This window comes from Triturus cristatus, chromosome 9 (genome assembly GCF_964204655.1).
Source record: "Triturus cristatus chromosome 9, aTriCri1.1, whole genome shotgun sequence".
Taxonomy (NCBI): domain Eukaryota; kingdom Metazoa; phylum Chordata; class Amphibia; order Caudata; family Salamandridae; genus Triturus; species Triturus cristatus.
This window is the reverse complement of record NC_140592.1, coordinates 694,606,027-694,631,993: the sequence shown is the minus strand read 5'-3', so window position 1 is coordinate 694,631,993 and position 25,967 is coordinate 694,606,027. Positions and strand designations below refer to the sequence as shown.

General features: G+C 45.7%; 1 protein-coding gene across 3 annotated transcripts in view; it reads left to right on the top strand.

Annotated features, from left to right (window-relative positions):
• The window catches only part of LOC146798519 (ephrin type-A receptor 4-B-like), a 239,340-nt gene that overhangs the window by 85,237 nt on the left and 128,136 nt on the right, over positions 1 to 25,967 (top strand). For all 3 annotated transcript variants that reach the window (XM_085625810.1, XM_085625812.1, XM_085625811.1), the window contains one exon: positions 22,250 to 22,311. In XM_085625810.1, coding sequence (XP_085481936.1) covers positions 22,250 to 22,311 — 62 coding nt within the window. The remainder of the gene's footprint in view (positions 1 to 22,249; positions 22,312 to 25,967) is intronic.

The following is a 25,967-nucleotide window of genomic DNA, read 5'->3' as shown; positions in this document are numbered from 1 at the left end:
CCCGTAGGAGTTGCGCATGCGCAGAGGGCCCGCTTACCGAGAGGGTACTTTCCCCCCCCGGTTACCCCCATACGTTCCCTGAACTCCATTCCAATTTGTGGGGTCTTGCACTCTGCGCCATTTAATGACGTCCATACCAGTGCGGGGTGGCCAACCAGCCCAAAGAAAGCGTGACTCCCCTCTTTCCCCGCACCCATCCATCCAACCGGATGTACCGCCCCTGGAGTTCTAGGAGAGACCCCTTGTCCCTCCTCCTGGGCGACCCCATCCGTGAATGGCGCCGCCCCCTAAGGACCATAAATTAACTGCTCACCAGTCATGACCTTACCGCCTGACCAAGGAATAGCAATAAATACGACGATAGATGACCTGTAAACGGGAAACCTAAGGAACAAAACACCACACCGTAATTCATTACCCAATGACCATATTGCAACAGGGGATGGTGGGTGGGCAAACAAATAGTTAGCAGCCTCCCAGGGGCTGCATCCGAATGCGTGCGAGCGCGGGACCAAGAGACCGCGTCTCGCGCTCCCCGACCTTTTATGCTAACACTGAGGGGCAGGCCAGTTCTAACTGGCCTGTCCCCCGCCGCCCCCTTGACCCGGAAGCACCTTAATTGCTTCCGGGCCAAGGGTACCCTGCCGCCACCCAATCCCGGCCGAGGCGCGCCCACCGCGTCACACTGACGCGGTAAACGCGCCGGGCCGGGTGGACAGGCGAGGGGGGGGGGGGAGGGGGTCGGTGCCCCGCCATATCCGCGGCGGGGCCGATACCGGCCCCGCCTTTCTATATGGTCTGGGACTACCGAATTTCCCCCTCCCCCTGCGCGTAAAACACATTTCTAATGAGGGACATGAGAAGGTAATTACTTTTTGGAGGCGGGGGTCGTACAACCCCCGGCCGTATTTATTAAAAATATGAAAACAAAATTAAAATTTTGAAATAAACAATATTTACACAATTATACGCAGAAACATAACACAACATTTGATTACAATTCCTATGCACAGATATCAGATGGCTAACTTTAAACTATCACTAATACATAGTTTTTCTATCCGAATCTAACATCTGGACATAATCATACATTAATTATTTTCTGCGTATCCTATTTGGGCCTACGGCAAGGTCGCTAACCGGTGTCAGATCCTTATCAATTAACCACGCCCTCCCGTAGGAGTTGCGCATGCGCAGAGGGCCCGCTTACCGAGAGGGTACTTTCCCCCCCCGGTTACCCCCATACGTTCCCTGAACTCCATTCCAATTTGTGGGGTCTTGCACTCTGCGCCATTTAATGACGTCCATACCAGTGCGGGGTGGCCAACCAGCCCAAAGAAAGCGTGACTCCCCTCTTTCCCCGCACCCATCCATCCAACCGGATGTACCGCCCCTGGAGTTCTAGGAGAGACCCCTTGTCCCTCCTCCTGGGCGACCCCATCCGTGAATGGCGCCGCCCCCTAAGGACCATAAATTAACTGCTCACCAGTCATGACCTTACCGCCACAGGCCAGCATAGTTGACCGACTATCTGGCCCCCCCCAATCCTACAACTCAGAAAGGTCATGCCCCTGCCTCAATTCCCTGACCACACCTATGAAAATTTTTGCACACTATCCCATCACCTAACCTAGTCGAGTGCACCACGACTTCTATAAAGCACAATTCGCCCTGACACCCCATGTGACCAGACTATGCTGCAGCCCTGTTACTCCTGTGCTAACCGGCCAACCTCGAAGATTACCTCCTCCCGCAAGACCCTTCTACCTAGTGGTATCAAGTCATTCCCCCACTAACTATAGGAACTATTGCGGCAAAGGACTGTATCTCTTCAGAAGATCAGTCCTAAAGAAAACCCCGAAACTGACTGAGGCCAAGGACATATACTTGAAAACCACCCTGTTCTCAGCTCTGTCTGTCTAGTCTGCAGGTGTAAAAAACGCTAGCTAGCCTTCTCCCTACAGGAATCTCTGCACTCCGTGCCGAAGTGTACCTCGGCATATTCATGTCGCATTCCCAATCCCATGCAAAGTATTCCCCCCGTTCTACCCAGGGGTAAGGTACGCAACCCCATACCTAGTGTAAGGCAACACAAATCCCAGATCTGACTGAATCTGACAAAATTGACATACCGTCAAGGAGCCACAAAATGGTCTTGCTTGACGCATCGTGATGTACCACGTTGCAACCCAAACCCCTAGCATTATTAGCACCATGCTCTAAACCGACAGAGTTGACCAGCCACTCACATAACCCGGTACTCATTCCCGATGTAATTGTACAATTTGTGATACAACCCAGAATAGTGCCCCACAGGGTCCCGGATAATTCCCATGAGCATCCCCCTGGGCCTCATGAACCACTGAAACTGAACCACTATGCTCTAAGCTAGGTTCTGTGTTGGCTGCTGCCCCTACTCAGGAGCCTCCCAACCCGCCCAGTGACTAATGTAATTACAAGGTGCGTTGAGGGATAATTCCACACCCGGGCACTCCCATTAGCAGGACAATAATGCAATGGTGCTGGATTCATCATAGGGAGTGAACCTGCCATTTAGGACCCCTAGACCGTGAACTATCTGCATCCAAGCACAATGTTCTGAGATAGGCCCCGTGCCTGCCTATCCCCCTACACGGAGCATCCAAACACTACTCCATGTCCGCATCGAAAGGCGCCTGCGTGCACATGCGCCGTAATGGCAGTTAACCGTTCCATGACACAGGAGTTATGTGTCGCCTCTGCCCCTGATACTTGTGTTTTTTACCATTGGTAAAGGTATATACTTACAAAGCAGCGCACTGCCGTCAGAACTCGTGTGGCAAAATTAAATGGGTGACAACCATACCCTCTCACTTGAATGCATCAGCAGATCTGCAGGTACACACCTGCCAGACAGACGTACTGCCGACTTACCACGAATGGCAACCACAAACGAATGACAGCTATACAGTCCATTATGAAGCATATGAAGCGGCATCCAGGCTAGCACCACTTGAACCACTGGGTTGATCACCCATCCAACTTGACGGCGCCGCTTGCCCCTCGCGTTCCGGATCCACCTGTCCCCTTGACTGTCCGCCTTTTGTAGTCATAGCGGTACGTAGCGCTTCCAGGCACCAGGCGTGGATCCAGGTATACATAAACGAAAATCAAAGACAAATGATTAGTGCCTTACGCCGAGAGGTGCCCAACAACGATGTTTTACTGCCTTGCTACTCAGCGAGACTATAATCTCCCCCTCTTACCCCTACACCCCACAGGCTTTAAACGTGTATCGCGGCTATTCTTAAGCCCGCAGGACCCATCATTTGTACGCCAAAAAAGGATGCGTTGATACTGCCGATACCTCTCACCTCTATCGGTGTGACACTGCCAGGGCCGTGCGTTGATACTGAGTAGGTCTGACAACGTAGGCCCCCCCAAGCACCCCAGATGTGAACCAGCCCCCAGAGAGTGGGGCCAGCGCCACACCACACAAGAATAACCTGCTTATGTTACCAGTCCATTGTACCCTAATAATGTGTGACCCCACACCTACGTTACACTGTGTGAGTGCCCGGGCAATGGTGCATATATACAACCTGACACACCCCAGGCCTATAATGACGCCGTGTATACGTACTAGGGGAGCGACGGTACCATGTGCTGCCATACGACGTACAAATAACAAGTGCACAAGCCCATAAATGCAGGGATCCCGTGTGATACCATACATCATTGTGCACAAATGTGTTCCCTGGACTCCAGTGTACAGACACTGAGCAGACATCGGACTCCAGTCCCTACATGTATAATTGGACCAGGCGCAGAGGCGCCGTGTGACTGAACGCCCTCCTGCAGCTACTTCCCCTGCACATAGCGCCTAGGGCTTCCTTACCCCAAATAGTTAGCAGCCTCCCAGGGGCTGCATCCGAATGCGTGCGAGCGCGGGACCAAGAGACCGCGTCTCGCGCTCCCCGACCTTTTATGCTAACACTGAGGGGCAGGCCAGTTCTAACTGGCCTGTCCCCCACCGCCCCCTTGACCCGGAAGCACCTTAATTGCTTCCGGGCCAAGGGTACCCTGCCGCCACCCAATCCCGGCCGAGGCGCGCCCACCGCGTCACACTGACGCGGTAAACGCGCCGGGCCGGGTGGACAGGCGAGGGGGGGGGGGAGGGGGTCGGTGCCCCGCCATATCCGCGGCGGGGCCGATACCGGCCCCGCCTTTCTAAAGGATGTGCTAAAGGTGGTTTGTCCACCGAAACGCATCAGGAGCCTTATGTTGTAAACCAGTGAAGAAAACCTCTAGAGTGCCGGTTCCTGCTTCTAATATTGGGGAGCGGAATTGCTATATATATATATATATATATATCGCGCTTAGTCTCCAAAAGCAGCTGTGATATTCACTGCCTCAAATCAGAGTGCGGACCACAAAATCCATTACGCCATTAAAAGTTTTTATTCAGCCTCAGCTCACACGATCGACATGACGCGTTTCGGTCCCAGAAGGACCTTGATCACATGACGCGCTACACATCTCGCGGTGTCTTAAATTGCGTTTTTTTACATTTTTTTATAATTCATTTAAAGGGGACATGCTGGTGAGGTTCGATTCGATCATAGACATAGAGGAAATTTCACATGTGAGTTTATACATTTTTGAGTTGTCTCATTTAGTGTGCAAATAGCAAATTGTTAAAATTATTGCAACATTGCAAAAATATCTACAAAAATCGACCTTGTCAATTTGATGTACATATTTGTGTGGCCAGTTTTAACATTTTAATTAGACACAGTCAGTCAAATTTAAAAAATCAATCTCATTTAAATAAATAAATAAGCTAAAAGCATAAACATTGCTGATATGTCAAGAAAAAAACCTTTCCTTCTTTTTGGCCATAATCATTTATGTGTACATGTACATGTATATGTATAAATGCCACCAAGACCGTCCAGGTATAAATACCATGTAGCAATATGTCTAAGTAGACTGGTTATGTTTTGGACACTACGGTGAAATAAAAAAAAGTCCTGATCAATATTTAACAACCTCATATTTTCTTGTTTGCATGTGGGGTAAGTGCATGTGAAGAGAAGAAAAACAAAAGAAAATCCTTTTCTTACCTAAAGTGCTTAGTGCTGTGTGTACATTTTATCCCCAAATTCAAAAAATGATTTTTTAAGTTATTTAAAAAAAGAAGAACCCGATGTGTTAGTGTGGTTGTTTGAGAAGTACAAATGTACAAAACGGCATAAGGAAATATAGAATATGGACATAATGTTCCATCCTATTAGTTTTCTTATAGATCTCAGTTTTCCTTAAATTAATCTGGTTTTTCCCATAAAGCTCGATTATTGGACAGTAAAGCTACTTATTCAGTTTTTAACCCCGATTTAGCTATGACGAAAGATGTTAATGGCAGAGATTCACAAACAAGTGTATAGGTCTTCGGTTTGGTTGAGACCATTAGGGTGCTTAGTATCCAAATTTAGGATATATCTGGTTTCTAATTGTCTAAGCGCTCTGACCCTATCACCCCCTCTTTTTTTGTGTGGAATATTGTCGATCAGAAAATATTTTAACAGAGTGGGATCGGACTTATGGAGGTCCTCAAAGTGTCTAGCGACAGGGTACGCTGGGTCAGAATTCTTAATTGCCCTAAGGTGCTGGAGTACCCTCTTGTGCCCTTGTAGGATAGTGCTACCTACATAACTTAGTCCACAGGGGCACTCCAGCACATAAATGGCATGATCTGTTTTGCAGGTTAAATATTTGGTGATTGGGATTTCTTCTTTGGTAAAGGGTGTCTTGAAGGCAGTGGTGTTGACGCCCTGTTGACATGCTTTACACGATTTACATCAAAAGAACCCCTTTCTTTGACTTAGCCAGGTGACTTGAGTCTGATTTTCTAGGTCATTCCTGACTAATGCATCCCGCATGGATGGCGCTCTACTGAAAGTTATTGACGCTCTTTTAGGGAGTAAATGGCCTATGATGGGATCCCCCAACACAATAGGCCAATTTTTATTGATTAGATTTCTAAGGGTTCTGCCCTGTTTGCTGTAATTCAGGATAAATCTAAATTGATCCTCAGTTCCCTTGGCTACTCCTTTTGTTTGAAAAAGGGTTGCTCTATCCAGATCATTCGTTTTTTGAATAGCTTTGTCAATAACCTTTCTCGAGTATCCTCTTGCCAGAAATCTGTTTTTACTGGCAGTCTGTACCTGTATAAGGTCCGTGTGGTCACTACAAATATGTTTAAGACGCAGCATCTCCCCATAAGGGATACTCTGTATGAGGTGCTGCGGGTGTGCACTGCTGGCGTGAAGTGTTGAATTGCCAGCTGTTGATTTTCTATGTAGTGTAGTGTGGATCTGACCCTCCTTGATATAAACCTGCACATCTAAAAAGTTGACTGATACTGAACTGATGTCTGCTGTAAACTTTAAATTTAAGCTGTTCTGGTTGAGACTGTCCACGAATGAAATAGCATCAGAGGTGTCGCCCCTCCAAATTATAAACAAGTCATCAATAAATCTGACCCATTTCACTATGTTGTTCCTGAGTTGCATGGAGTGTTGTTGTGTCAGGACCAGTTCCTCCCACCAGCCCATATGCAAACATGCATAGCTGGGAGAGAAACTGGCCCCCATAGCGACACCTCGTTGTTGTTGATATAACTATATATATATATATATATTCACTGAAAAAACCATAGGTTTCACACATGTTATAGTTAGCTGGACATTTCACTCGTAAAAAACCATTGAAATTCCCCCGTTATATTTAGTTCAGCTAACTATAACACGCGCGACCGCAATCCACTGCTGATGACGTCACATATTACATCACTGTATTCACTAAGATACTGTTAATAAGTCAGTTATACAATTAATTTTACCAAAAAAAACATCCATTTAGACACTTATTTACCCATTTATTCTTCCATTAACCTTTAGATATACATATATAAAAAATATTTATTTTTCAGAAAGACACATATTCACTGGATGATGTCATCAGTGATGTCATCAGTGATGTCATTTGAGATGTCATCAGTGATGTCATGAGTGATGTCACTGACCATGTCATGAGTGATGTAATATGTGACGTCATCAGCAGTGGATTGCGGTCGCGCGAGTTATAGTTAGCTGAACTAACTATAACGGGGGAATTTCAATGGTTTTTTACGAGTGAAATGTCCAGCTAACTATAACATGTGTGAAACCTATGGTTTTTTCAGTGAATTTGCAAGGTTTTTTAAATGCTAATTCCTAACTATAACGTGTGTGAAACCTATGGTTTTTTAAGTGAATTTGCAAGGTTTTTTAAATGCTAATTTCTAACTATAACGTGTGTGAAACCTATGTTTTTTTTAGTGAATTTGTAAGGTTTTCTAAATGCTAATTTATGTATGTATTATTATATTTCTTATATATTTATTTTACAATAAACTACCTATGTATATAGTTATAGATTGACTGTATCCTGTAATATGGAATGGCTCAGCTCTTTTTTTTTTAATTTGGATAAAGTTGAACAGCATAGTTAATATCTTCTATAAACTTATAAACAGTTTAAAATGTATTTTTTTTTTAAGGGTTTTTCACCGTGATTTAAAAAAAAATATATATATGTTTTTTTCACCCTTCATGGTCCTTCAGGGACCCCCTGACAAAAGCTAGGGGGTCAGGAACTCTGTACCCTGCCCCCTTTTCACGTTCTCCACCTTTCTTTTTCACTGTCACACACAAAATGGCGGACAACACTTCTTGATTTCGACCGATTCGAATGTTGACTGACATGTAACTACCAATCAGAATTACGCTCGCGCACGGCACCGTGCGCGCACGGTGCGCGGCTATAGATATTTATGTACTTTTAACTGCAATTTTCTCAGGAACTACTGAACAGATTGACACCATATATGCAAAAGGCACATCCCTGACCTGAGGACTACCTCTTTGCAAAATTTCAAGTAATTCTGTTCAGCCATTCGGGCTGTACCTTCGACTAAAGGTCCTATGGGAAAATGCATGGGGAAAATGCGTTTTGGGACCCCCCTTTTTTCTCAGCCCCCGCTTGACGAATCACCACGAGACTTCCAGGGTAGGAGCTGAGCGGAGCGCCCCATTAGTTTTGAAAATCTCGCGAGCATCCGTCAACCGGCGCCAAAGTTATTCAAAATAGAATTTTCAGATTTCCTATGGAAACACAGTCCTAATTATAACTATCTACTGGCGACCGCCAGTAGATAATATATATATATATATATATATATATATATATATATATATATATATATATATATATATATATATATATATATATATATATATATTACCTACTGGCGGTCGCCAGTAGGTAGTTATAGTTAGGACCCCTTTTCCATAGGAAAACCTCAACATTCTATTTTGAATAACTTTGGCGCCGGTCGACGAATCCTCGCGAATTTCTCAAAATAGGTGGGGCGCTATGCTCCGCTCCTACCCTGAAAGTCTCGGGGGGATTCGTCAAGCGGGGGCTGAGATAAAAGGGGGGTCCCAAAACGCGTTTTTCCCATGCATTTTTCAGTAGGACCTTTAGAACGAGCTACAGCCCGAACGGCTGAACAGAATTACTAGAAATTTGGCAGAGAGGTAGTCCTCAGGTCAAGGAAGTGCCTTTTGTAGGTTTGGTGTAAATCTGTTCAGTAGATCCTGAGAAAATAGCCTTTAAATCAATATATATATCTGTGGAAGCTTACGGTGCGCTTACCGTGCGCTTACGGTAAGCTTACGGTAAGCTTACGGTACGCGTACGGTGGTGTGCGCGAGCGCGATTCTGATTGGCTGTTAGATCTTAGTAAACATTCGAATCGGTCGAAACCAGGAAGCGGCGGCCGCCATTTTCTCTCTCGAACTGTCAGGGGGGTGAATAAAAAAGGTGGATAATGTGAAAAGGGGGCAGGCTCGACAGTTCCTGACCCCCTAGCCTTGGTCAGGGGGTCCCAGAAGGACCCTCAAGGGCAAAAATAAAAAAAAAATATTTTTCGAAAAATCGCCGTATGCGCGTAGCGTACGCGCACGGCGACCTGCGGAATTACGCGTACCGTGCGCGCACGGAAAAAAAAATTTTGCGAAAAGGGAAGCTTAAAAAAAAATAAAAAAAATTGTGAGGTAAGGTTGGCTCTTATAAGAGCCGTTGGGTTCATACAGGGATGGAGGAAAGAAAGAATGGGAGTATTATGAGCGTCTACAAACATGCTGGTCTATCTTATTGTTAATAAGGGGAAGACTGACCTCCCCAAAAACAATAAGACCACCACATTTTGTACACCTCATTTCAACACTCGCAAATCGAGGGTTGATGTCCAAAGGAAAAGAAGAAGGTGATGCTCCAACAACAGAGGAAGGGCTCAGCTGAGCAGCCGATGATGTACTCGGCTGAGCATCTGAGGCTGGGCTCTGGTGACTTACTGAAGAGTTTTCTCCAGTATGTCGAGCAAAGGTCCTTGGGTGTTTGTCCTGAAGGTGTCTCATCATAGAGTGATTTCCAAAGGAATATTTCCTACTTGGATTTCCTCTTGATAAAACACGATCACAAAGTATGCAAGTGACCTTTGGAGCATTGACCTTTTTCTCCCCCTCTGGAAAAGTGAAATACTCCCATACAAAAGAAGTCTTTTGTTTCCTCCTTCTCTGGATCATGGTGGTGCTGCTGGCCTCACTCTCAGAAGAGCCCTGCTGTTCTGCCATTGTATCCCAATGTCAATCCAGCTCCTGCTCCTAGAGAATCACAAGCAGAAATGAGGGGAATGGGTGTGGTGTGGGAAGAATCTGGAACTGAAAGTAGTATCAACCAATGAAAAGTGTTCTTTCAAGCAGTAAAGAGGGGAATGGGTGTGGTGTGGGAAGTTTCTGGAAGTGAAAGTAATTTCAACCAATAAAAAGTGTTCTTTGTAAGTCACATGACCTACCGTGCGCGCACGTGACGCTTACGGTGCGCTTACGCAGCGCTTACGTCACTTTCGCGCATGCGCATTACACGCCCCTGCGTAACCGCGACGTTGCTTCCGGGTGTACATGTACGGCACGCACGTATCACGTATCGGGCATGCGCATTACACGCCCCTGCGTAACCGCGACGTTGCTTCCGGGTATACGCGTACGGCACGCACGTATCACGTAGGCGCGCTGCACTAATTACGTCCAGAGCGCGTAGCGTCAGCTTACCGTACGCGTATTTTACAAGCGCGTAGCGTCAGCTTACCGTACGCGCACGGAAAAAAATGCATAAAAAAAAACCTTTCGATAATGCAGGATATAGTACATAAATTATTAAAAAAAGGCTTACAAAAAATGAAATAAAAAAAAATTGCATTAAATTATAATAAAAATATAAAATCGAAATAAAAAACCACTATCCACATTGACCCCACCCCCTGTGCTTTTGGTGGCGTTAAGTGGGCGCGCACGCCACGAATGGCGTAAAGTAACTTAGCATTTAAAAAAACGAAAAAAATAAACTGAAAAAACCATAGGTTTCACACACGTTATAGTTAGGAATTAGCATTTAAAAAACCTTGCAAATTCACTGAAAAAACCATGGGTTTCACACACGTTATAGTTAGGAATTAGCATTTAAAAAACCTTAGAAATTCAGTGAAAAAACCATAGGTTTCACACACGTTATAGTTAGGAATTAGCATTTAAAAAACCTTAGAAATTCAGTGAAAAAACCATAGGTTTCACACATGTTATAGTTAGCTGGACATTTTACTCGTAAAAAACCAATGAAATTGCCCCGTTATAGTTAGTTCAGCTAACTATAACTCGCGCGCCCGCAATGCACTGCTGATGACGTCACATATTACATCACTCATGACATGGTCAGTGACATCACTCATGACATCACTGATGACATCTCAAATGACATCACTGATGACATCACTGATGACATCATCCTTGTGATAGAGTGGCAGACCTCCTCTTCCCCTAATATAACCTTTGACACACACATTCAAAAATAGAGACTAAAATTTACAAAACAATGGACATACCAATAACAGTTACAACAACCTCTTCAGTAATTCTAAGATCCACATACACATCCACTCATTCACCAACAGTCCAATACAGTCACTCATACATGTACTCACTCATCATATGTACTCATACACCTATACATCCTGTTACACAATGCCACTCATCCATAGAGCAACTCACACACATAGTCACTCATGCTAATAAAGAATCAAACATACATTTACTTGCATATACAGTTATACACACACCACCACACTTACTTCTACGGAAACTTACACATACTTAGTCTTTTAAACAATCACTTATAGAAACACATACTTATTCATACAGGAACTCTTTCAATCTCTCACATATACTCACATATATACACCAATAGTCACATATACTAGTTTTAAACATATGTAGTTACTCATAAAGACACTATTGAGAGAGTCATTCACTCACTAACACACCCATACACACACTCATCCACCCATGCAGTCCTGCACACATGCTCTGTTCAACACATACAAACAGTGAGTCACTCATTCATGCACCTATGCACTACGTAATACCCCCCACCGAACCATGCAGACACTCAGACTGATACTCAAAAAACCAACTAATAACCTATATAGACACCCATGTAGCTACTCACCAACCCATGCAGCCACTTATACACAAAGTGACAGACTGATACAGATATTTACATATTTAAACATTACTCACTAAGCCATGTATTCACTAAGATACACTTAATCAGTCAGTTATACAATCAATTTTTCAAAAACAAATCATCCATTTAGACACTTATATACCCATTTATTCTTCCATCGTCCTTGAGATATACATATATAAAACATATTTAATTTTCAGAAAAATACACATTCACTGGATGATGTCATCAGTGATGTCATTTGAGATGTCATCAGTGATGTCATGAGTGATGTCACTGACCATGTCATGAGTGATGTAATATGTGACGTCATCAGCAGTGCATTGCGGGCGCGCGAGTTATAGTTAGCTGAACTAACTATAACGGGGCAATTTCATTGGTTTTTTACGAGTAAAATGTCCAGCTAACTATAACATGTGTGAAACCTATGGTTTTTTCACTGAATTTCTAAGGTTTTTTAAATGCTAATTCCTAACTATAACGTGTGTGAAACCTATGGTTTTTTCACTGAATATATATATAGACACACACACACACACTGCCATCTTGTTTTCTTTCTCACCATGTGATCTTGCAAATTGTTTGCTCCTATATTCACATCTTACTCTTTCCCATATTGCGGACTCTCTCCTCCAGTCTGTACTCTCTTTCTTTACATACTACCCCGTCCCGTGCTCTCTTGTACAGAAATCTTCTGTCCTGGTTACTGCCTCATAGTGCTTCTACTTCTTGCATTTTTCCACCCTCTGCTCTCCCATCTAGTGCTGTACCCCATCATGTGCCATTCACATTCTGAACTCTTCCTCTGATGTGCTTTCCACTCGTCTGTTCTTCTACCCCTCCTAAATAAATTCTTTCTTTCTTTAAGGAAGCCTTTATGTTTTTATTAAGTTGGCTTCTTACAGAACTTTGCAGTGAACCATAATTTCTCTAAATGAAGGGACTGTTCTTTTTTAGATTCTGTAACTTAGATTGCTCTCTTCTTATATAGCGTACAGTAAACGGAATGGAATGGTCCTGCAGCCTTTCCATACATCCCTTCCCTTAGCCCTTCCCACAGCTCCCGAGCTTGCTGTAGAGGGATGTTATACAATCCTAGTAGGCTCTGGTCAAAGGGAGTGGCATTTGCCTAGGTCTTCTTACCTCCTATGTGCCCTGTGTTCAAGGCCTTACTGAGATAATCGGTTCTATGTGCAGCACAAACCACTGAGTTTACCATTTAATAAATTCTTCACTGGATAGATGTCATATCAGATCATTAGAAATATATGCCTGTAATACACACAGTAGGCAGTGGGTGATGCAATAAGTCATATATGTAAAATTGTAAAACACAGATTAACTGTTGTCCCTTCACCATTCACTTAAATTAAAGTCATTGACACGGTATAACCTTGCAGGGGCAACTCCTCCGTTATCGAAGAGAAGCGTCACCCCACTAGGTGGCAACAGATTTAAACACATGAAAAGTAAAATGATAATAAACCAATTTTATTATCATTTTATTTTTCTTCTTACCTGCAGGCTGCCAGCGAGCCACGTCATAGGGCGGGACGGGGCCATACAATCTATGACAACAGTGGGGAAGAGGGGTGAGGGCACTACTAAGTGTGCATGACGATTTGGCCTGCCGTCTTAGGCTGTCCAAACCGTCATGCAAACTTAGCATTTGTCCACCCGGCTGTGTTGTACAGCCGGGTAGAGAAAAGCCACAGGCTCCAAGCACTATCTGAGTGGCAAAACAGGCTGCTTAGACCAATCCCAGTGCTTCTCTCATGCTGGTGAAAGTATTCCCTGCATTAGACCAGCTTCAGGATTGGCATCTGGGAGCCTGCGCAGTGTGCACCAGTAATGTGGCGAACGTAGCAGCAGGTAAGTAAAGTTTTATATTTTTTTATTTCTTTTTAGGTCGAGTCTGGACAGCGCATGAGCTGCTCTGGGAAGCATGTTGCAATCTAGACTGTTGCTTGCAGCACCTCCCAACTTTTCCATTTGTTCCTGCCCGTCATACATGCCTGCTTTTGATTAGTTAGCATACTTAATTAGTCCCGCCTTTCGTGTTTCGGACCCTCCCAGCAGACTGCACCTGTTACATGTGGTCTTACATGTTTTTTAATCTATGTTCCTTTCTGCACTATTTTTCTGGGGGGACCTGACTGGGGCTTATGTATCAGCACCGCGCCTGCTTCACGGATGCCGTGCTTGCATTTTCCAAGGTGTATTTTTCTTATAATCAGCATGGCAGCTGCTGCATGGTACTCTGCTACAGCTTTTTTATTAGTTTTTGGGTCTCAAGTATATGAAAGTGCAAACTGCCTGCTTGTGAAAGACCTATTGTGAATTTACAATGGACTTAGAGCGCATCCATTACTGTCCATTGTTTAACTTTGTCACTCTCATTCGCTTTCGTTTTTTTCGTTGCCTTCTGTGGTTTTCCCTTGCTCTTATGTGTTTGGCCCTCCTCTGGTGCATAGCCTCTTTACCTGTGTTCTTGCATTGCTCACTTTTCAGAAATTGCACTTCCCATTTTTTTAACCACTCCATGAGGGTGCAAGTATTTTCCAGCTATCTACCGCGTGTACTTCTTTCCTCTTCCTCTGTAACAGCCCAGACTGCATCAGTTTCAGCTTCATAACAATAGGGAAAGGCAATTTTGGGTCATTAAAAATTGTGTTTTATACCACGTTATCTATTTACAATGCCAATAACCAATAGCTCAAAGTCTCACAAATGCGAGACCAATTGCATTGCAAATGCTTGCTTTGTCTGTGCTTATTTTAGGGTGACCAACCGTCCGTAAATTTAATATACTGCCCGTACTTTGGGCCTCTTGTCAGTTGTCCATGAAGAATTCTTTCACAGACGCCTTTTGTCTGTAATTTCGGACATTAGAGCTAGCTGCCCCCTGCAAGCAGCCTGAGAGTTCTGTAACTCTCACTGCCGGGGCCAGCTCGCACTCCTGCTGTGATCAGTGGCCTGCAGCAGCCCCTCCCCGACCAGGCACAGGCTGCTATTGGCCCATTATCATTCTGTATGTCGGCCTAATTATCACATAAAGAACGATAATGGGCCAGTGACATCATTTGCTGTGCCTCCTCCTGCCAGAGCCCAGGGCATGGCAAACAGCTTTCGTTTATGGGCTCCTGTCACCTCACCAGGGGCCAAGCTCTGGGGGGTGGAGGTTTCATTTTGGCGCATGTTACCCAGGTGCATCCAATATGCAAACGCAGGTATTTAAGTTTCACTCCGGCACACAACAGATTCAGTGCAAGGTTCTCTCAACCTAATATAAACTTATTTTGACTTGTGCTTATGTTGGCTGTCTATTTGCTTATGTAATATTACGCGACCTCCTCTGATGTGTCCGTAAAATGTAGCTTTTGCCCTGAATGTTTGTCCTGAATTCTGAACTTCTGCCCTGAATTTCTGTCCTGAATTTTGACCCTTTTTACACTCGCTGTCCTGAATTTGGACGCATGCCAGTTGGTCACCCTAGCTTATTTATGTATCCGCCCCCCCATCACCACTTCTGATACCGAGCAGCCGCCACTGTAAACATGATATGTCATGGTCCTTTATTGATCTCATTAGCGCCTGTAACTGACAGATAAAGCTGCCAGTGGCCAGACGTTAAAACTGTCCTCACAACCTGGAACTTCCAGTAGCATTTTTAAGTGCCTGTTTATGAGCTACAGGCCTCTAGCCACCTTTCTTTTGGAACTGGCAAAATTAAGAATGATGTCTGTGGGAGTGAGGGCCGGATAAACAGACACGGAGGCTGAATGTACTTTCTAAAGGTAGGTGGTTTATTGACAGGGTGTGGGGTTTTTGAGATAGTGGCAGGTGTTTCTCCTTCTTCTTCTCTTGGATCCGTCTTCGTGATCTTCTGGCGGGGTTAGGATGATGCTGGGCCTGGCTCCTCGGTGTCGCTGAGGTTTCCACGGAGGCTCATAAGAGAGGAGAAAAAGGAGGCCGTCAGCGATCTTGTGACTTGAGGGTTGGGGAAATGAGTGGATACCCATAACCGGAATGGTCGAAAACAAGACGGGGAGGGTAGATTTAAAGAATATGTCTAAGTAGTTGGTGAGGGGTCTATCTTTTGCCAGTGTCTATAGAGGTGCCGGAGGCATGTACAAGGAAAACCAAAAAAAGAGAAGAATGGTGGGGGAAAATAAGGAGGGTTTCTCAAGTTGAGTCCCAAACGTGCAGTCAGTGCTGGTCGGTTTAACCTTGTTAACTCGTGTTCCCTATCTCTGCTATCCTCCCTCCTCCCAAGTACCCTCCCTCGCTTTCCCTGGAGCTATAGTCACTCACCGACTCTGCTGCAACTCTCTTGAGTTGCGGCCGCTCTCCAGCCTCCTCCGGTGGACACCACCACTCCTCGCTCCACCGCTCGTCCGTCTCCTTGTCAATTGTTCCGCTGTGGTCTTCGTCTTCGCTCTCCCGACTCTCCATGTTCCGCTCAGCATACACCTCCGCTCCTTCCCGGGTCGTTGACCCTCTCTTCTGGTCCTGGTCCGTTTTTATTGGCCTGGGGAAACTGCTACCGGGCTCAGCTTCTCCTGCTTCCAGTTCCCGGCGTCGCTCTCGCTGTAGGGAAACACGACATGTGGGTGTGGCTATTTTCCCGGACTGGACTTTCCGAAAACTGACCCTTGGAGTCCGCTCCCTACTCGAGAAAGGGGGTGATCGACGATGGTCTACTAAGGCAGGTAAGAACAGCGCCCCATGCTTGCCGCATCACATCCCCTTCCCCTTGCTGTCCTTCTACTAGGGTTTTGTTCCTGGGGATATGTTGATAGATAGTCCACATTTCCCTGTTCTGTTTCCTTTCGATGTTTTGTGTGGAACCTGTAAGGTTGTAATGACAGGAACCACCTTAACACCCTTTCATTGTTGCCTTTGTTTCGTGCTAGCCACTCCAAGGGGGCATGGTCCGTGTATAAGGTGAATTCCCTCCTCTTGAGATAATACAGTAGGTCTTCTACGGCTTACTTGATCGCAAGGGCTTCCTTCTCTAGAAAGCATAGTTCCGCTCTCGAGGGAACAATATCTGGCTGATATACAATATGGGCTTCTCCTCTCCCTGGTCTGGTATCTGAGACAATATGGCCCCTAGCCCTTGTTCTGATGCATCGGTCTGGAGAACGAATGGAAGTGAGTAATCAGGACCGGCCAAAACGGTATCAGACGTGAGGGACAATTTTACGGTCTCAAAGGCCTGTATGTTATCGGGGGAAGGGTCTTTTAACAAGGCCTTGGCGTGCACCGTTTTCCGTAGCACATTTGTAAGGGGGGCCGCCAGGTGGGAAAAGTTGGGAATGAATCGGCAGTAATTACCGAGCAAACCTAGAAAAGCTCGGATGTCTTTCTTTGTTCTTGGTAGCGGGATTTGAGTGATGGCTGTGAGTTTGGTGTTTTGGGGTCTGATAACCCCCTCCCCCAACCAGTATCCCAGATACAGCAATGTCTGAGCTGCCAGATGGCTTTTGGCGGTGTTTATTTTAAGACCATGTTGCCCTAAAGCCTGTATCACCTGGGACAGGTGAGACATGTGTTGTTCCCGGGTGTTGCTGTAGATAATGATGTCGTCAATATATGCCCCGGCAAATTCTTCATGGGGCCGCAGAATCTGGTTCATGTCCCTTTGAAATGTAGCAGGGGCCCCGTGTAACCCAAAAGGCAGCACCTTGAATTGATACAACCCATCAGGGGTTGTAAATGCGCTCTTTTCTTTGTCCTGTTCCCGTAAGGGGATTTGCCAGTAGCCTTTACAGAGGTTAAGGGTACTGATATACTTGGCTCTGCCTATTCTCTTGACCATCTCATCTACCCTGGGGAGGGGATATATGTCAAATTCCGATATTTTGTTTACTTCTCTAAAATTGATACAGAATCGTCAGACTTCGGCGCGAGAACGATAGGCGAATTCTATTCGCTTATGGACAGTTCGAAGATATCCATCCGTAACATCTGCTGTACCTCTTCTCTTATGGTGAGTTGGCGTGCCTCGGGTATACGATATGGTCTGAGATGCACACGTTTCCCGGGAGGTTTTTTTTTTGTGTGTTCCAATAGGGATGTTCTACCTGGGGATAAGGAGAAGTTGTCCTGTAGGGGAACAAGGACATCCGTCAATTCCTGCCTCAAAGTAGAAGGAAGAATGGGGTCCAAGCACTGATCAAATAAAGAGGTTTGTGCTTCTGGCCTGTGCACGAGTGCCGGCAAGGGCCCCTCCCATTTCTTCAACAGATTAATGTGATAGACCTGGGAGGTACCCCTAGTCGCGTCCGTTTCGATGCGGTAGGTCACGGGTGTCACTTTTTCGATCACTGTGTAGGGTCCCTGCCATTGTCCCAATAATTTGTGGTCAGAGGAAGCCATCATTAGCAACACTGGATCACCTATACTGAAGGACCTTTCTCTCGATGTTTTGCCATACTGTTCCTTTTGGGCCGTCTGTGCTTCTTCCAGGTTGTTACGGACTATGGTTCTGATTTGTCCTAAATGTGTTTTCAAGTCGGACACATAATCCACCAGGGGTTTTGAGTCATCTGGTTCGGTTTCCCATTTTTCTTGAGCCATCTCCAATAATGTGCGTGGCTGATGGCCATATAACAATTCAAAAGGGGAATTACCGGTGCTTTTTTCGTACTTTACTTTGAATTGCGAATAAAGCCAGGGGCAACATGGTTTCTAAGGCCAGGAGTTTCTTAAGGGTGTTTTTAAGGGTAGCATTGTACAGCTCGACCAGTCCATCCGTCTGAGGAGGGTATGCTGCGGTCTGTATCTGTTTGATACCTAACTGGGCACCCACCTGTTTCATTACTTTGGATACAAACGGGGTCCCTTGATCCGTCAAAATCTCTTTTGGGAATCCTACCCGTGAAAACACCGTCATCATGGCTTTTGCGATGTTGGTGGCATCCGGACGGCGTAAGACCATAGCTTCCGGAAAACAGGCGGCATATTCGACAATGACAAGAACGTAACAACACCCACTTCTGGAAGGCAACAAAGATCCTATAATGCCCATCCCTACTCTGCCGAAGCGTTCGCTAATGATGGGAAGGGGATGAAGGGGTGCACGGGGAGGCCGGTACCTACTGTTTGTCTGGCATACGGGACATTCCCGACAGTACCTTTTTACTTGTTGGTAGATACCAGGCCAGTAAAACCGTTCTGTAATCTGTTTTTCTGTTTTGTCGTTCCCGAAATGTCCCCCTAACAGGTGACTGTGAGCCAGAAATAAGACCTTTTCTCGGAATGGCCCCGGGATCAGTAATTGTGGATTGTGGGTGGGACTCCCTTTTCTATATAGCAACCCCTTTTTAATAAAGAAGTAGGGACCTAAATGAAGGGGATCCTCATTCACTAGGGCGGTGTTCCAGGCATCTCGGAGGATGGGGTCCTCTCTCTGAGTGGCGTGGACGTTTCTGTCGACTTCCCAGGGATTGTCATCCTGCTTAACAGGCAGCGCCGTGGGGATTTTCCTTTATCCGCCCTTCTTTGTTTTCTGCTTTTTCGCGTTTTTTCGGGTGGCCACTCCTGGTCCGTCTCTCTGGAAAAGGGCGCCGTGGTCCACCATTCCTCTTCTTTCGTTGGGGTATTCTTTATCATTTGTGATAAATTCGGGTAATCATTCCCAGGAATGACTTGTTCGGGTAAACTGGGAATTAGTCCCACCTTCAGAGAGGTCCCGGAGTCGCTATGGTGTTGTATCCGTACTCAGTGGTGGGATGCTGCTTTGTATCCCCGTGAACACATCGTATGCTATGGTGCCGTCAATGGGTCTGATCTCTGGCTCCAGATCCTGAGGTCTCACAACACTCTGAAGGCAGCCCGTGTCTGCCAATGCTAGGACTGGCTGTCCGTTCACAGTCACTCTGCAGTGATAAGGGGGTGGTCTTTTCCCCGAGGGAGAACAATAGTAATTTTGGGCCATCCTATCTCATTTATTTAGTAACAACAAGAGCACCCAAAGAAAGGTCAACCAGGGACCCTGGGAATTATGTATTTGCGACCAACAATAGTCCCTAGAAAGGAAGGAGTAAAGGTATCGATAAATAAGGACCCAATCAGTACTTATTTTTTTGAGACTTGTCCAGCCGGACAGAGGTCAAGAATTTTACTAGTATATTGATAATGTGAAAATCTCAAAAATTCATAAAGTGGGACACAAGCCTGTGTCCAGTACATACAACTAAACAAGGAAACAGAAAACAAGAGGTTCAGGCATGAAGCAAGGTTTGTTACAAGTAGCATAAAAAATGGGAAAGCAAACAATTCATTCAACACCCTTATGTATCACAGTTAGTGTATTACAGCATATAGGGTGTTTGTAAGTGTCGACGGCGTTTCGATCCTGTTAGAGAAATGCAAGGATCATCATCAGGACAACAACAATAATGCCTGTAAAGTATAACCTGAATAACCGCGGCAGCGGTTGGTCCAACGACGTTGGTTCAGCCAGCGCACTGACGGAATACTGCTCCCCGCATTGCCGGATTTCCACAATGCCCAAATAACATTGATTATCCTATGAGTCGCAATCGACCTCTGCCTACCTAACTGTCAAGGACTTAAGACGAGGCACAACACGCCTTCGCCCACCCGTAACGGAACTCGTTTCCAATTAACGATAACGTCGTTAAACCAACTGCTGCCGCGGTTATTCAGGTTGTACTTTACAGGCATTATTGTTGTTGTCCTGATGATGATCCTTGCATTTCTTTAATAGGATCGAAACGCCGTTGACACTTACAAACACCCTATATGCTGTAATACACTAACTGTGATACATAAGCATTTGCTGCAGTTTGTCCTGGCCCTCTACCACCACAGTGAGGAAGCGTTCCATTACTTTTCCCAGATGTTCCTGGTTTTTCTGTCATCTTGGCGAGTGCAGCCTCCATGTCTACAGCAAATCCCACGAAAGGTAGGTGGTTTATTGACAGGGTGTGTGGTTTTCGAGATAGTGGCAGGTGTTCCTCCTTCTTCTTCTCTCGGATCCGTCTTCGTGATCTTCTGGCTGGGTTGGGATGAAGCTGGGCCTGTCTCCTCGGTCTCGCTGAGGTTTCCCCTGAGGCTCATAAGAGAGGAGAAAAAGGAGGCAGTAAGCAATCTTGTGACTTGAGGGTTGGGGAAATTAATGGATACCCATCACCACACCGGAAGGGTCGAAAACAAGACAAGAGGGGGAGATTTAAAGAGTATGTCTAAGTAGTTGGTGAGGGGTCTATTTTTCGCCAGTGTCTATAGAGGTGCCGGAGGCATGTACAAGGGAAAACCAAAAAAAGATAAGAATGGTGGGGGAAAATAAGGAGGGTTTCTCAAGTTGAGCTGTGATCCCAAACGTGCAGTCAGTGCTGGTCGGTGCTTCAACCTTGTTAACCCGTGTTCCCTATATCCGCTACCCTCCCTCCTCCCAAGTACCCTCCCTCGCCTTCTCCGGAGCTATAGTCAGTCACTCACCGGCTCCGCCTCAACTCTCCTGAGTTGCGGCCGCTCTCCAGCCTCCTCCGGTGGACACCACCACTCCTCGTTCCACCGCTCGTCCGTCTCCTCGCCAATTGTTCCGCTGTGGTCCTCGTGTTCGCTCTTTCGACTCTCCGCGTTCCGCTCAGCATACACCTCCGCTCCTTCCCGGGTCGTCGACACTCTCTCCTGGTTCTGGTCCATTTTTATTGTCTGGGGAAAACTGCTTCCAGGGTCAGCTTCTCCTGCTTCCGGTTCCCGGCCTCGCTCTCGCTGTAGGGAAACACGACAGGTGGGTGTGGCTATTTTCCCGGACTGGACTTTCTGAAAACCGACCCTTGGAGTCCGCTCCCTACTCGAGAAAGGGGATGGTCAACGACGGTCTACTAAGGCAGGTAAGAACGGCGCCCCCATGCTTGCCGCCTCACAATCTCTAAATTTTCACAAAAATACGGGGTGGCTGTAATACCGACGAACATTTGAAGAACAACATTAACTCCTGCAAACTCAGTACCATCTCAGATATTCTGAAGAACGCTAAAGGGTATACATATTAAACAGGACAAATGCTAGGACACGGATCTGTCACACTTCTGTTGGTACTGTTATGTTATAAATTTTATGTTATAAGGTTTTATTGAGCGCACATATTACCCGGAGGGGTATCAAAGCGCTGTGGCGGATGAAGGTAAAGGTTCGCGGCATAAAGAGATGAGAGAACGTTCAGAACAGCCTCGGAAAGGATCTATCAGTAAGAGATCAAAGATCAGTAGCAAGATATTTGCTTTCAACTTCCCTAACAATTTCCACAGTGTAAAAATAGATTTGAGGTGGGCTCATCTATAATATATCTTTTTGATGGTGCATGTAACAAAAATGTAATATTATTTTTGTTATATGCAAAGCTTGAGGGGCAGGTTTAGGGATACAGCCTCCTAAAATTCAAACTGCAAAACAAAAATAAATAAACTTTGAATAATCTCCAGTCCTGTACAACAGTAAAGAGGAGTAGGGCTAGATGCCTCTTCTCTCTGAGATAAACAAGCCAACAGGCCATTCTAAGAAAGTGCTTTCTTTTCAATTTTTCCCTTGTTTTTCTCTTTTTCAGAAGATTTGCTGAACACCATGATGTCAAACAAGCTGGACTGGCACTCGACTCCTCAATCTGCTGTAAGTACCCAAGTCTGTACCGGTTTCTCAAGTAGCTAAATACCATGGCATCACATGACGTGACTAGCAGTGCCCATGGAAGGCTGACGGAGTTGGGGCAGAGTCATTCCCATCCCTAAGAACCTTTGTCAGGCACTGCCATGTGCCAACTTCCCTATTTGAAAGTAGTATCCCTCCGTCGAATATGAGTGTCATAGGAGACTGTGCTTCAAAACTATCTCTGCACGTGAATTGACGTACTCGAATGCATGTGGCACGAGCCTCCTGGTGATTCCCAAGAAAGGACAAATAGAAAATTTAGCGATATATTGGCTACTTATTCGCTATGATACCGGGGACTCCGTCTGGGCGTCTTATGGTGCATTTGATCTGAAATACTTGTGTACTTACACCTTATTTTAGAGAAAGTACCTCCTTCACATATGGTGGTGTCCATTTACCAGAAAATAGGATTTTCAGAGCCATATTAAGACAAAAAAAAAACCTCCATGCCGTTTGTGATAGGGATTCGGGAAAGTGGTGCACGTTCTGATGTCGCAGGGAACAAACCAGTGGGGTGTCACGTCCACCACAAGACGAGTGCCAGTAAAAGAGATGTTTGAAAAGCACACAGACAGGATTGGAAGGATGGAGGTGACAGTGCTGGTGCACTCCATTCTCTCAGTAATCTGAGGGTGCAACCATTGCTTTATTTGTGCCACTGGTTACAGGTGGTGGGCACCTACGCTCATTTATTGATCGCAGCCTACCAGATGGCTAAAGACATCTTGGGGACATTCAGAAGTTGACCTAGGAATGAATTCTGCCTGTTGTTTCCTATTTGGTTTGTGGTTTGTAACACATTTTCTGACTTTCTGTTTGCTGGCTGTATTTGCTTCAGGCTGTCCAGCTCGAGTTAGTCCCTCCCATTGCCCAAGACTTGTTTACTGTATTCTTCCAGGAACTTGATTTCTGTAAACAGGCCTTTAAATCTTGTTCTTATCTTGTCCCGTTTGCTGTGCATTGGAGGACAGAGGTCAAATGTCAGACCATGTCTTCTAGGGAGCTTGGTTAGAGGATTTATGTGACAATCATCCTGGCTATTGGGGGTTGGGGGGGGGGGGGGCTTGAGGAAGGCTGTACAGATGTTATTTTTTTTTTCTAGCACACAACAAAATGTAAATGTCTGTAAATGAACTGTGCTGATGATCAAATCAATACATAGGGTGATGACATTTCCACACTATCATTTGTGAGCTGTATACTTTTATCAGCCAAACTGTTTGTGAGTGCAAATATAATGGTCATTTCAATTGAAGATGTGTTCTCTGTAATAGCAGTACGCTACCATACCATGCATACTCCATGTTACCTTACTCCACTCTATTTTGCATGAATGTATGACGTTACAACGCATACATTTACATCGCGGTGCATTACATCGCGGTTTTTACAACGCAAGTCGTTACAACGACATGCGTTGGAGGGCGCTGGACTTAGGAGTAGTATAATTTACTATTTCAACTCCAGTCTACGTACAGTAGGGAAGGTGTTGGATAGTAGATTATACTATTCCTTGTCCTAGAGCGCCATCTAGCGCAAGTCGTTGTAACGACTTGCGTTGTAAAAACCGCGATGTAATGGCATCGCGATGTAATCCCCGCATTGTAAATGATGTTTCCCATTTTGCATCACTCCACAGTGCATCACTGCACTACTCCACTCTACTCCTCTTTACACACTCCACTCTACTCTATACCAATGCACTCTATCCCACACTACTCTACTATGCACAACTGCACTCTACACCACTCTGCACCACTCTACTCTATGCCACCCTACTCTCCAACACTGCACTCTATGCCACTGCACTCTACGTCAATGCACTGTACATTACTTTACTCAAACCCACAGCCTTCTACGGCAATCTACTCTGCACCAAATCACTCTACGCTACTGCACTTTATGCCACTCTATTTTACTCTGTGTCACTGCACTCTTCACCACTCTATTCTATTCTGCGCCACTGTACTCTATGCCACAACTTCCTACACCTCTCTACTGTGTGCCACTGCACTCTACACCACTCTACTCTGCGCCACTCGACTCTACGTCACTTTACTTTGCACCAGTGTATGCCACCGTGCTCCACACCAATGCACTTTACGCCACTCTACAACACTGCATTCTAAAACACTGTACTCTGCAGCTCTGCATTCTCTGCCACTTAACTCTCTTCAACTGAACTTTATTCCACTCTAGTGTGTGACACTCTACAATGCGCCACTTTACTCTGCACCACTTTAGCTTATGCTCCTGCACTCTACTCTGCACAACTCTTCTACATTCTGTGCCAATGCATTCTACACCACTCTGATCTACTGTGCACCACTGCACTCTGACACTCCACACCACTTCTCTCCATGCCTTTTTACTCTACCCTGCATCACTCTACTCTATGCCAGTGCACTCTATCCCACTCTACTATGCACCACTGCATTCTTCTCAACTGCATGTTACACCACTCCACGCCATCCCACTCTGCAACACTGCACTCTACGCCAAGACACTCTACAACACTACTCTATACCACTCCATTCTACCCTTCACCACTCCAGTCTGCGCCACTTCACTCTACTCTGAAGCAATCTACTCTACGACACTGCACTCTATGCTGCTGCACTTAATGCAACTCTACTCCACTCTACTCCACTCTACGTCACTGCAATCAATGATGCGCCACTCTACTTAAAGCCATTCTACTCTACGCCACTACTCTATGCCACTGCACTCTACCCTGTACCACTATACTCTACCCTGCACCACTCAACTCCACTTCACTCTACTCTGAAACAGTCCGCCCTACGCCACTGCTCTTGGCGCCACTCTGCTGTACTCCACGCCACTGCACTCTACTCTGTGTCACTCGACACCACTGCACTCTATGCCACTCTACTCTAAACCACTGCACTCTATACCACTTTACTCAGAACCAATGCAGCCTAGGCCACTGAACCTATGCCAACTACTTTTCACCACTGCCCTTTACACCACTATGCTTGACATCATTCTACTCCATACTACTGCACTCCACACCAGTGTACGCTACATCACTCTACACCATTGCTCTCTACTTCGCTGCACTCTATGCTACTCTATTCTACTCTGCACCACTGTACTCTGCGTCACTGCTCTCTGCACAACTCTACCCTGCAGCACTCTACCCTGCAGCACTCTACTCTGCAACACTCTACGACTGCACTCTACGACACTGAACTCTGACACTCTACTCTGCATGACTGCGCTCTCTGCCACTGCACTCTATGCCACTGCACTGTACTCTGCACTACTCAGCTCCATGCCACTCTATTGCACTCTACACTACTACACTCTACACCACTGCACTCTACACCTCTGCACTTTACCCTGCACCACTCCGTTCTATGCCACTTCACTCTACGCCACTCCTCTCCACTCTGCGCTACTCTACTCCACTCTGCGCCACTCCACTCAATGCAATTGTACTCTACACCACTGCAATCTTCTCTGCACCGCTCTACTGTATACCACTGCACTCTATGCTACTCTACATCACTGTGTGCTATGCCAATGCACTCCACACCAGTTTAATCAAAACCAATGCACTGTACACCACTGCACTCTATGCCAAACTACTC